The sequence below is a fragment of the Capsicum annuum genome, chromosome 6, assembly GCF_002878395.1.
Source record: "Capsicum annuum cultivar UCD-10X-F1 chromosome 6, UCD10Xv1.1, whole genome shotgun sequence".
NCBI lineage: Eukaryota > Viridiplantae > Streptophyta > Magnoliopsida > Solanales > Solanaceae > Capsicum > Capsicum annuum.
Window position 1 is genome coordinate 199,186,090 of NC_061116.1, and position 13,538 is coordinate 199,199,627.

Here is a 13,538-nt window from a genome sequence, read left to right on the forward strand (position 1 = left end):
GGAGAACATTAAGTATTGAAGAAATGAATGACAGGAGATCTAAAGGTCTTTGTTACTTTTGTGATGAGAGGTACACTTTTGGTTATAAATGCGCGACTGTTAAGCAGTTATACTTGCAATAGAGGAGCAGGATGAGGGTGGTGATGACCAAATTTTGGAAATGTTAGACCCTAAAGAAATTCAAGAAGTGGAGATGACCAACACAATGGAGCAACTGGAAATTTCTATTCATGCTTTAAATTGTTCCTTAGGATATTGGACCATGAAAGTGACTGGCTATCACTTTAAAAAGCCTTTACACATCTTGATTGATACTGGTAGCTCACACAACTTTATTGACCTTGCGCTAGTACAACAATTGGGGTGCCTCATCAGATCAGTTCTTCCTAAAAAAGTTGCAGCATCAAATGGAAATGACATGCAAGTTGACAAGATGTGTACTATATCTTGGTTATTACAAGAGCTGAGTTTTTAGTTGATTTCTTGTTGTTACCACTAGGTTCTTGTGGGGGATGGTGGTTTAGGGGTTCAGTGGCTTCTCATGTTGGGGGATATTAAGATGAATTTCAAGAAACTCACCATGGAATTCTACTATAAAGGGAAGAAGCATTGTCTCAGAGGTGTAGGAAGTCAAGTCACAGCCTCAGGAGCTGGAAAAATGGCTAAGTTTTTAGGTAATCAGTCTCAACTATACAAAATCCAAGTAGTTCTTTTTATGAATAGTGATGCACAATGGTATGCCATTGAAACTAAGGAACAACCTAAAACAGATGCAAGGTTATTAAGTCTATTGGTACAGTTTCAATCTTTGTTTACAGAACTTACTCAGTTACCACCTTCTAGAGGTGTTTTTGATCATAGGATTGTGTTACACCATGGTACTGAACCTGTAAACAAGAGACCATATAGATATCAATTTGTGAAAATGGATATCATTAGAGGTTTAATATAACAAATGTTGAATCAAGGGATCATATAACCTAGTTGTAGTCCTTTTGCTTGTCCGGTTGTTTTAGTTGGGAAGAAGGATGGTTCTTGGAGGATGTGTGTGGATTATAGAGATTTAAATAAACATACTGTCAAGAACAAATTTCCAATTCCAATTGTTGAAGAATTGTTAGATGAGTTAAGAGGGTCCAAGATCTTTTCTAAGATTGACCTCAAGTCTGGTTACCATTAGCTGAGAATGGCAGAGTAGGATGTGCCTAAAACAGTTTTTAGGACACACTCAGGTCATTTTGAATATGCCCTTTGGTTTATCAAATACACCAGCAACTTTCCAAGGACTTATGACTTTTGTATTTCAACCCTTTATGCGTAAATTGTCTTAGTCTTCTTTGATGATATACTTGTATATAGCAAGAGCTTGGAAGATCACTTGTTGCATCTTACAGTTGTTTTTGAAGTCACGATGCAACACCAACTATTTGTTAAAGAAGTAAATGTTTCTTTGGGGTATTGAGAATTGAGTATCTTGGCTATTTTATTACTGAGCATGGAGTATCTACTGTTCCTCAAAAGGTGAATGTTGTGCAAAATTGGCCTGTTCCTACTACTCTTAAGCAGTTAAGAGGATTTTTTGGATTAGACGGCTATTATAGAAAGTTCATCCAGGGATTTGGTATAATTACTAGACCATTAACTGACCTCTTAAAGAGGGACAAGTTCAAATGGTCTAATGAAGCAGCTACTGCATTTGAAACTCTTAAGGAAAGACTTACCCAGGCTCCTTTTTTAGCTTTACATGAAGTTACTAAGCTATTTATTATGGAAACTAATTCAAGTGGGACTAGTATTGGTGTTGTTCTCATGAAAGAGGCCCATCCTATTGCTTTTATTAGCAAAGCTCTTACCCCTAAACATGCAGCCATGTTAGTATATGATAGAGAGTTATTGTCTATTCTGCAAGCTGTTACCAAATGGTCACAATATCTTTTTGGTCAAAAGTTTGTCATTAGAACTGAATAGAAAGCTTTGAAGTTTTTAATGAAACAAAATTTGCATACTAACTCTCAACTCTTGTGGTTGACTAGAATAATACCATTTGACTACACAATTGAATATAGGAGAGAGGTGGAAAACAAAGTGGCTGATGCTTTATCAAGGGTGACAAGGGCTGAACTTATGTCATTGGTGCTATATGCTGCTACTTGTGATCTTTTCCAGGCCATAATTGATAGTTAGCAGGTTGACCATGAGACACGAGCATGGAAATGGAGATTAAAAGAAGTTTAGTCCAGATCAAAAATTAGTTCTGGAAAATAGTTATAACTGCCAATTAGTTAGACAGTTTTTACTGTTCACTGCTCATTCTCAATTCTGTTAAAAGTTAGTTACAAATGTATTCTTGGTGTATTCCATTTTCTTTGATATATAGAGAACATGTAAAAGAAGGATCATAAAAAGAAATATCAGTTTCTCTTCTAAAATTCTCTCTATTCTACTCTCTTCTTTCTCTTCTCTCTTCTTCTCAACTCATCATCTTGAGCTGAAATCTCAAACCCGGTTCTTCAATCACCCTACAAATCTCGAGTTATCCTCTATAACTCCTACATTTGTGTAACATAATGAATATTGTCTTATATTGGGTTTTCTATCTGAAGTATGTGTAATTTAGTTAAGGCTACCGAACTTATAGCTAATGATTTAAATTTCTCTGTTTCTATTTGATGTCTTAAACAACTGGTGATATGTTGCTTGGCTGATGCTCTACAGTAAACTGTGCTGGCTCGTTATTCATGTTTGTGATATACATCTATTGGTTATAGTGGTTCAATTAGAATTAACATCTGCGAGCATGATTCGCTCTCTGTAAATGTGTTTTAGTTGTAAATTGCTACCTTCACCGTAACTTATAAACATAGTTCCCTCAAGAGATATGGAAGTCATGTTCTTAGTTGTAGTAAGTCTTTCATTAAGGTCCTCCAACACTTGTTTTTGGCTCTGCAGATAATCTACTTGAGTCAACTAACTGTTTTCCATTGGCTTCAATAGTTGTTGTACTTCTGTGAGTTGTTTAAGATATGATATGGAAGGTAACTCGCTCAGTTCTTCCATTCCAGCAGGACAAATTAAAGTGAAACCCTTAATAGAATGTTTCTTAACTCTTCCAAAAAGCCATAAAATGGTACCAAATGAAAATCTTATGAAATCAGAGTAATTAAATTCCCAACATAAGCCCAAAAGGCTAAATTATGACATGAGCCTAAAAAGGCTAAAAGCATAATCCTAATATGACTAACACTTTTAACATAAATAAATAAGATAACGTCATGAGCATAAGAGAGTTAGTTAGCCAATCGTGAAGACATAGGTTTAAACGACAAATGTCCGAAACTATATTTGCTGATATAGGATAGAGATTACTCTGCAAGTCGGATGACCTTTTTTTTTCATGTTTTCCGAAAAAAGGGCTAACCATGGATACTTGCTAGCAAATTATGTCATGTCACGTCCTGTGCTCGGCAAAATATATAATGGCTTAGCTGATCGGGCCGAAATCAGACTCCATGAGCTCACATGGTGGTTTATGACGGTTCACTACTTTCTCCCACAAATAATCAAAGAAATTTAATCTGCCTTTCTTGGTAAATTATAAATTTAGTTTATATTCTTGTTCTTTTCTAGTTTTCTTCACTTACATTTGAGTTTTATTGTCATTTCTAACCTCTTGCCGTACTACCTTTCTGAAATGGTTTGCATACCAATACATTCTACGTATTACATTTGAGTTTTATTATCATTTCTAACTTCTTGCTATACTACCCTTCTGAAATGGTTTTACTTACTAATACATTCTATGTATTGATCGTCTTTGATGCTACATCGTTACATGATGTAGATTCTGGCTCTCAAGTCAGGTGCCTCATTAGGATCTCTATCTTCTGTCATTGGTGAGCCTCTTACCTAGCAGGAGGATGGACGAGATGTGATGACTTCTTTACATTTTCTTTCCTTTCAGTATTGGTACCTATTAGAGGCTTAACAAGTTGGTATAGTTGTCAAACAAACTTTGTAATTTTCAGTCATTATTTATTGTAACTATTAGTATTGTCAGATATCATGCGGTGTTAATAAACTTTGATGAAGTTTTATCCCTTGAGAAATTCAAATATAAATCTTATATTATCTGCTTTATTCATTTGTATTAGAAGTATGCTGGGGTGATATGCCAGAACATTCGCTCATACTAGCGATAGTATCGGGTGCAATGCCACGTCCTGGACCCGATTCGGGTCGTTACAGTTGGTCATCAATCGTACTTTCTGCTAGGTTGATTTTTGATTTTGAAGAGTAACGTGCAGTTGCTTTTACTGCTAATTATCTAGATAGCTGAAGTTATATCCACAGCTCACAATAATTTTCCACTGTTCTAGTCCTCATAACAACAAAGAAAACAGTGAATGCTAAAACCTGTTTGCATAAAGCTATAATTGTTAGGAATACTCCAATTAGCTATTCTGAAATGTCTGCACTTGCAATAAAGTAGTTTCTCAACCTCTCTTGCTCCATACATGTAAAGTTATTCAATTCGACATTCTTTAACTTACGCCTCAAGCATTTCCCAGGTAGAGCTGCAGAACAAGGCTGCTCAACTTTATCTGATGCATCTTCATATATGAACTGTCAAACAAAGGAAAATCAGACATCATTAACTATAAAGTATGAACAACAGGAAGAAAGGTAAAAAAGACGCGTCATACAGAATCAATCATGAAAGCAGTATTAGAAAGGTTAACATTCTAGTAAGGATTATCTGAACGAAGGGATCACCTCAGTGAGTACAATTAATGGGTTCTTGTTAATGAACAAAATACTAAAGGAACCAGCAGCACCAGGTGAAGCTAAGGTTCACAAATCACTGGAATAGCCAGTGGGTGACAAATAAAAGGGGGTGACTTTTGTGTTTCCCTTTTCCCTTCTTAGGGGTGTGTGTGTGGGGGTGGGAACTACACACAGAGGACTATCAATTGAAGTAATAGTTGGAAACTTATTTTTCCTCAAAACTATAAGCAAGTTACCCAGTCAAATAGCAAAACAGAGTTTTTGCTGCAATTTGTACATGTATGGCTGGAAACAGATTAAACCACCCTGTCCCTAGGCGGGACAAAAGGAGGAAACAGTCACGCTTCATGCAATCAGGTAAGACCAAAACAATGTTCAGACTGAGCAAATAAGAGGAGCAAATGACGAGCATAATGAATTTTTAAGGCTTGAATTCCTTGGTTTTACACTATTCTTGTTGAAGTTGATCAACTACATATAACTTCCACTTTATCCAATGGCAATAATTTGTTTAGTAATCTCAAATCAGCAAGAGAAGCAAAAGCCATTAACCAGTCAATAAACAATGTATCTAAATACGCTAAATACCTAGGTAACCCCTTAAACTTGTCAAAATTTGTATGTCAGATATCTAAGTATGGATAGATAGACATTTTAACTTGACATCTACGTGTCACTTGAACACAGAGGCGGACCCATGTGGCACCGTGAGGGTGCACGTGCATTCGGTAACTTCGTACAAAATTACCGGTTCGAGACTCAAAGTTGAGCATCCTTCGGAACTCGACATCGCGGGTTCGATTCCCCAAGCCCAAACAATATTGCCTTATTGGTGTATTCCCCCCAAATCCCTAAAATTTCCCTTTTTCCAAACCAAAAGTCCCTTCAAACAAATTTTTCTTTCTTCCAAGTTCATCCTTACATTACCTTTATTCATCATAATTTTGTGGCTATTGACGATAACCTATCATAAATTCTTTACTATTAATTACTTTTTTCCTTACTCATGAATCGTCTATTTTGTTTCTGCATCACTAGATAAAAATTAGATGCTCATGGATATTAACATGCTTTTTAATTGAAATGGTAATAGATAAAATAAGATTTTTTTTTTTATTTCTCAATTTAAAGTATTAATATTTTTTCAAAATTCTAATTGCAACCTATGGAAGGAGAAGTGTGGAAAATTTCAGAAATGACAACTATAGAGTATTAATTGTAACTTTTTTAGCAACAGTTTCATAATTACGAAAAATAACAAATTGTATTTTGTATTTAAGTAAATTATTGTTATTCAAATACATGTACAACAAGATTTACTGCTCTTGTTTTACTCAAATTAGTTGAGTTAAATAAGAAATAATTATCGCATCTAATTATATTTCCATAAATTACTCTTATTTAAATTAGTAGATTCTTTTTCCAAATCAAACTCAAATATGAAGATTATTATTTTCATGATTTTCAAAATATCATTCTCTTATATCTCTAACTATTTTTTCTTGTTAGTTTTTTTATTTTAATTTTTAATTTTAATTTTCTTTTCTTTTTCATTTTTTTTCTTTCCACTTTATTTTCTCTCTTCTACTTCTCTTTTTTTTTTGTTCTTTTTTCATTTTTAATTTATTTTTTTCTTTTTTTTTTCCTTTTTATTTTCCTCAAAAAAAAAATTCATTTTCTTATTTTTTTAAATTTTTTTTCACTTTTATTTTTACACTTCTATTTTTAGTTTCTATTTCTCTTACTTCTTTTTTTTTATTTTCCACTTCTTCTTTTTCAAATTTTTATTTTTCGTTTTTGTTTTTTTCTATTTTTTTTCCTTTTTTTATTCTTTAATCTCTATCTTTATTTTTAAAAGGCAAATATCTATATCATATATACATATTCAAACAATATACAAAATAAATAAACATACTGAATTGCATATGTATATACGGTAAAAATCATACATATATATCTGCATATGTATTTACAGAAATACATATCTGACTCATGTATATATAAACATATAGGACACAAAATCTCTATAACAAAAATGACAATTTATACATATACATATAGGTAATAAAAAAATACATGATACATATTTTAAATAGTAAAAGAAAACAAATAAGTACATATGTTACCCTCTAAAATGACATAGTATGTACAGTTCAAAGACAAATCCAACACCGTATAAAATATATATAGCTCTGCAGATGTATTTACAGAATACATATCTGATCCATATGTATATTCTTATTTTATATGAGTCACCTTTGTATTTCGCAAATACATATGAAGATATATAGTATAGTTATGTTTGTTACTATTTAATATGAATATGATATGTATTTCGTAAATACATATGTATATTTTGTACTATAAATACATATCCAGATCTGTATGACTATGTATTTTGTATGTTTTTTGAATATGTGTATGTAATATACATATTTGTATTTTCAAAATAAAAGTTAGAGATAGAAGAGTAAAAAATAAAAAAAACAAAAATATAAAAAGAAAAAAAAAGTGAAAAAGAAAAAAAAAGGAAGAAATAGAAATAGAAGTGTAAAAATAAAAGAAAAAATAAACAAAATAAAATTGAAAAAGAAGAAGAAAACGAAAATAGAAAAAGAAAAAAAAAGATATGAGCAAGGAAGAAAAAAATGAAAAAAGAAAAAAAAAAAAAAAAGAGAAGTAGAAGAGAGGAAATAAAGTGGAAAGAAAAAATGAAAAAGAAAAAGAAATCAAAATAAAAAAATAAAATGATAAAAAATAAGATGAAAAAAAACTAACAAGAAAAAAAGGTAGAGATATAAGAGAGTGAAAGACAGTAATGATGTTTTATTTTGAAATCTTGAAGATCATGGAGATAATTATCTTCCTATATGAAAAAGAAAAAAAAGAAAACAAAAAATAAAAAAAATGAAAAAGGTAAAAAAAGAAGAGAAATAGAAGAGAGAAAATAAAGTGAAAATAAAAAATGAAATGACAAAAAAATAAGATGAAATAAAGGGGTATAAGATATGGTTATATTTGGGGGAGGTGAAATAGTGGAATGAAAATAGGAAAATATAAAGTAGTGAGAGTAAAACATGCGCTTGCCTAGTTAATGAGTAAAATAATGTTACTCTAGCTATAAACTGTAATTTTACAAAAGTATTGTTATTTATTATTATTATTATAGTCTTAAATATGCTAGTTTTTGTAATTTTTTCATTTCCCTATTAGTAATGTTATGTTTACTTATATTTTTTATGAAATTTTTATTTTGTAGGAATTTGTTATTGATTCTTGTGAATTGAAATTGGTAGATATTATTCTCCTCAATCAAGTTCTAATTTTAAAGACAATTCTCTCTGTCTTGTAAAGAATTTGATATGAATTCACTTAAATTTGATCCCAAAGAAAGAAAATCAATTCATGAATATGACTCTGCGATACGAGATCAAGTGAGAAGACACTATATTCAACAAGGGCCTTGTCAAGACACTATATTCAACAAGGGCCTTGTCAACCGGATCTAGGTTTTAAGTGATTGCTTAGTTTGCTATATTGAGAAAGAAGCATATATTTGTAGATATAAACAACGATGCAATCATTGATCGTTTTTAGAATATGAAAATGTATCGATGTCTAATATGAAAGGATGGTCTACTTTTGTTATATTAGCACTAAATTAATGATATTTGATCATTTTGAAATTTATACTTTGCTAATAATTTTTTATAAATTTTAAATTTAAAAGAATTGTATGTCAAATTAGGTAGTTGATAATTGACATGACTTAATTAAAGATAATGGTGCACTCGCTATCTGCTTGAACACAAGAATATGAGAAAATCATTTGTGTGCGTGAGAGTATATAAAATTAGCTGGCATGTTAAATAGGCCCTTTTTACACTTATATCTCATTTGTATCATTGTTTTTGTTCTATATATGAAAAAAGGTCCTAAAGAATCGGTCTTCTACAAAAATGACCACTCCGGCTAATGATAGAAATTTTTGCAGTTGCCGTTAAGCTGCTCTACCTGTGTCCTCCTTATTCACTGGTCGTAATGCTATCACCATTTTCGATGGCTTCATCTATATTCCTCCATTTCTTCCCAGAAAAAGACTTAAACACAACAAAATAACATTGAGTTTCAAGGTCAAAATACTCAAAACAACACAAAAAGCTACTTCAGATTCAGAGAGGCATATGAAGAGAAATAAAAGCATCAACTATCAATCTGAAAAGAGAACAACCAGATCAAAAACAATTATGAAAGAACGAGTTGCACGCTGATATCTGGCTGATTTTGTAATTGAATAGCATAGGAAAGATGCTCTGTCGGAGATGTAGGTATTTAAAGGTAGGTCTAAATTCAATTGTTTAATGCTTCTACAGTTTTCCTCGTTATTAGATAAAGGAAATAGAGATATGGCACCTATCAGTGGAATAGGTACAATTATATGGAAAAGGATATTGAAGAAAAAGAGGAAATATAATGAGCAAATAGATAGTATTGAAAAAAGAATTGCAGGTCGTCATCAACGAATAGGTTGGGATTGAAGAAAAGTGGAATTTGTTTAGGGATCTATCTAGGTAGTTAGACTTCCAATTGTTTTGGGGCAACAATATTCATATGAAGTTCGTACCTTTTGGCCTTTTTCGCTTCCTTCAGCCCAAGCAAACGCTAAACTTCTTATTAAAGCAGAGGAACTTTATTAAATTAGGAGTGTCCAAGTCAACAGTAATCAATTTGTGAAAATGATAGATGCTCAGTTGTTTGAGGCTGTCACTTGCAATCTTCATACTCTTCAAGGTCTTGCAACAAATTAAATCAAACTTCTCAAGATTTTGTAGGCTGTAAAATAGTTACTCTAACCAATTGTTGTTGACATCCACACCCCTGATAAACAAAATCTTGAGGGCTTTGCAAGCAGTTATTCTAACAACATTTATATTCCCATAGCTGTTGTCGATCTCAAGGTTGTCGATCGTAAGCTCTTCGAGATTAATTGCTGCAATATCAACCAATTGGAGTACTGAAAGGGGCAAGTTGACCAAGTAAATCTTTTTTAGTTTAGGTAAAGTCTCACCAACTTGAAAGCTGGTGAGTCCGTTGAAATAGCCTCAATAAATTCCTCATCCAAAAACACAAAAGAGAGGGTGCAATTCTCGCAAAGATGATAAATTTATCATACCATCATCAGCGGGAAATTCAATACTAAATCCAGACAAACTTAGCACATTTAGTGATTTGGCAGCAAAGATTGCCAGGGGCAAGCTGCCGTATACGAAGTTGCCTCGATAATCATGTGTTTCTACTCTTAGATTCAACTCTTTGATATTACAAGCTATGAGTATCTTAATCCAGTTTCTGACACAACAAAGACCGCCATAATGGCCTAAGCACAAGCACAGAGAGAACTTTTGAATGGAAATCTTGTGCTTTTTCCTATTTGCTAGAGCTTGATCTATAACAACATTCAGATCTTTTGACCAGTCTAAAATATCACCAAAATTTAAGTAGGGGAGTGACTTCCAAGCACTATCCCAAACCTTAGACAATGTACTCATTCGTGTCACATCTTTAGCATGTAAGAAAGACAGGATGTGCTGCAATATTGGCTCTGGCAATTTCGAAATTCTGTGTTGCATCACTATTCCCTTCCATCGCCCTCAAATTTGTTCTCTGGCGTTTGAAAACCCTAACTCTAAGGGTGTAAAAGTATTTATAAGAGTTTCTATCAAAAATTATTATATTATTTCTTTTTATTTCAATTTATCATTTTCACAAATAAAGAAAGAATTAAAATTTAAATTCAAATATTAGAATCTTTAAATATAAAATAAAATAAAATTTTATTTATATTTATATTATAAAATAAAGGAAAGAGTTCATACGGGATGAGGAGTTTGAGTTAAATTGAGCTATCATCTATCAAAGTTATATAATGGGTCTATAATTAGAAATAGGATAATTATGCCTACTCTTCCAAGTTATGCCTCCAGGATTACTCTGTATGTTTTGGTATGAGGCACTTTTCAGTATGCCAGGTGAATTTGATGCGCGATTGCGTGCTTAAGTATTTTGTTAAACAATAATTGAAGAAATGAAGTTTGACATTCATTCAACGTTGAAATGTGTGGGCATCTTATCTAAAAAAGCTTAGACAGTTAAAGAGAGCTCAGTTTTATTTACTTAATTGTATTCTCAATATGCATGGCAGCATGTCAAGAATAAGCGTTTAGCCATCCGACTTTCTTTCTGCAAGGTTAAATTTTTATTTTGAGGAGTGATGTGTAGTTGCATTTACTGCTATAATTATCTAGATCGTTGAAGCTCCAAAGCAAAATACTTGTTTTCTCTTCAGACGAAGTATGCCTTATGAGTTATGTCTAACTTAATGTTTAAGTCTACGGCTCACAATAATTTTCCATTGTTCTAGTCCTTAAAACAACTGAAAAACGAAATTGGCATGAAGCTATAATCGTTAGGTTCTTCTGTAGAAATTTGTTGTCTTGGTTCGAGTTATGGAGAAAAGAGTCGGAAGAAAAATATCAAAAAGACTCGTTTACTTAGCAAGACCAGATTATCGTTATCACCACAGAATGAGTACATTAGATGCATTGAGTCAAGCTGAGGATAGATTAGTGATTGTTGAGTTCTATGGCACATCGTGTGCCTCATATCGAGCATTGTTCCCTAAGGTGAGTAATCTCATTATGTACGATTTTCGGAGTAATGGTCGATTTCTATTTTAACCGCACAAATTGCTGTCGCAAACATAGTTAGAATATACAAGAGTCGATCCTCACTTTTGTGGCAAATTTGCAATTAGAAGTGGATGTGTCCAAAATATCTCGAGACCTATTGGTCTCATGGCGACTAACTTTATCTTGCTCTAAGACTCTCCTTCTGCCAAAAGCATTATATTCCACTTAAAGCTTGTGTAATTTAACAGATAGCTCTTTCCAGTACAAGGCTATTTATTGCAAAATTATTCTACATTTCCCAGGTAGAGATGCACAACAAGGCTTTTCAACTTCACCTGATGCATCTGAATATATAAACTGTCAAGCAGAGAAAAATAATTCAGTATGGACTATATAAACAACAGGAACAACGGTAAAATGTTAAACGTTATAAAGAATCAATCATGAATGCAGTATTAGAAAGGTTTAGAACTCTATGGGTGTTATCCTATTGCCGCTCGGAATCAAAACATTATCTGAATGGAGGAATCATCTAAGCGAGTACAATAAACGGGTGCTTTCTAATGGTCAAAGAATAAAATGCACAACTAAAGGAAGCAGAAGCACCAGATGAACCAAAGGCTCACAATACATGGGAATAGCCAGTGGAAGACAATAGCTAGCAGTGTTAGTAGGAAAGTTCTTTTTACTCAAAACTATAAGTCGCGCAGTCAAATCGCAAAACACTCCGCAGACCTAGGCAGGAAAGGAGGAAACAGTCACGCTTCATCCAATCAGGTTAGATCGACTCCATGTATCTTCTGGTTTATTCAATAGCAATAATTTGTCTAATAATCAACGAGTAGCAAAAATCGTCAACCAGTCAATAAACAACGTTTCCTAATATTTTGGGGCAACAACATTTATATGAACAAGTTTTAATGTGCTAATACCAATAATATTGAATGGCATGCAAGGAGCCTTTTTTTAATTAACATAAGTTTGTCCTTTTTCTCTTCTTCAACCCAAGCTTACTTTAAACTTCTCTTTAAAGCAGTGGAACTTTATTAAATTAGGAGTGTCCAATTAAGCAGAAATCAAATTGTGACAATCAACTACTCTCAGTTGTTTGAGCCTGTCACTTGCGATCTTCATAGTCTTCTGGTTCTTGCAACGAATTAACTCGAACTTTACAAGATTTTGTAGGCTGTAAAATAGTTCCTCTAACCAATTACTGGTGACATCCACACCACGGAGGTACAAACTCTTGAGGGCTTTGCAAGCAGTTATTCTAACAACATTTGTACTCCCATAAAGGTTGTTGATCCAGAGGTCTTCGAGATTAATTGCAGCAATATCAACCAATTGGAGTACCGAATGGGGAGGTTCCAAGGTAACCAAGTCAATCTTTTTCAGCTTAGGTAAAGTATCACCAACTTGAAAGCTGGTGAGTCCGTTGAAATACTGCAAAGACAGATGCTCTAAATTACAGCAGCTTGTGCACATAGCCTTAATAAATTGCTCATCCAAAAACACGAAAGAGAGGTGCAATTCTTGCAAAGATGATAAATTTATCGTACCATCGTAAGCGGGCAATTCAATATTAAATCCAAACAAATTCAGCACATTTAGTGATTTGGCAGCAAGGATTGCCTCTGGCAAGCTGCCGTATACGAAGTTTCCTTGATAATCATGTCTTTCTACTCTTAGATTCAACTCTTTGATATTACAAGCTATGCGTATCTTAATCCAGTTGCCGACATTACAAAGACCAGCATAATGGCGTAAGCACAGAGAGAACTTTTGCATGGAACTCTTGTGCTTTTTCCTATTTGCTAGAGTTTGATCTATAACAACATTCAGATTTATTGACCAGTCGAAAATATCACCAAAATCTAAGTAGGGGAGTGAATTCCAAGTACTATCCCAAACCTTGGACAATGTACTCATTCGTGCCGCATCTTTAGCATGTAGGAAAGACAGTATGTGATGCAAAATTGGCTCTGGCAATTTCGAAATTCGATCATCACATACTGCATCATTATTCCCATCCATTGGCCCCAAATTTGTTCTCTGAAGTTTGAA

The 13,538-nt window shown here is 33.1% G+C and overlaps 3 protein-coding genes across 4 annotated transcripts in view; 1 reads left to right on the forward strand and 2 right to left on the reverse strand.

Annotated features, from left to right (window-relative positions):
• LOC124899312 overlaps window positions 1-5,218 on the forward strand; it is a 15,117-nt gene extending 9,899 nt beyond the window's left edge. The window contains exons 3-4 of one of the 2 annotated variants that reach the window (XR_007056645.1): window positions 3,842-3,988; window positions 4,569-5,218. Coding sequence is in view for 1 of the 2 variants with exons in the window: in XM_047413734.1 (XP_047269690.1) it covers window positions 3,842-3,897 (56 nt within the window). In the remaining variant the exon portion in view is untranslated. Of the gene's footprint in view, window positions 1-3,841; window positions 4,113-4,568 lie in introns of those variants that run through there. The other variant, XM_047413734.1, reaches the window with a different exon arrangement.
• A 3,770-nt stretch (window positions 5,219-8,988) lies between these two features.
• On the reverse strand, window positions 8,989-10,415 carry LOC107873988 (F-box/LRR-repeat protein At3g26922-like). The gene is made up of 4 exons (XM_047414513.1): window positions 9,959-10,415; window positions 9,640-9,775; window positions 9,410-9,473; window positions 8,989-9,000 (listed from the first exon to the last, which is right to left on the reverse strand). Exons 1-4 carry the CDS (start codon window positions 10,413-10,415, stop codon window positions 8,989-8,991), a joined length of 669 nt encoding a protein of 222 aa, XP_047270469.1.
• Window positions 10,416-12,539: 2,124 nt separating this feature from the next.
• On the reverse strand, window positions 12,540-13,508 carry LOC107873989 (putative F-box/FBD/LRR-repeat protein At4g13965). The gene has a single exon (XM_016720899.2). It carries the CDS (start codon window positions 13,506-13,508, stop codon window positions 12,540-12,542), a length of 969 nt encoding a protein of 322 aa, XP_016576385.2.
• Window positions 13,509-13,538: the final 30 nt, after the last annotated feature.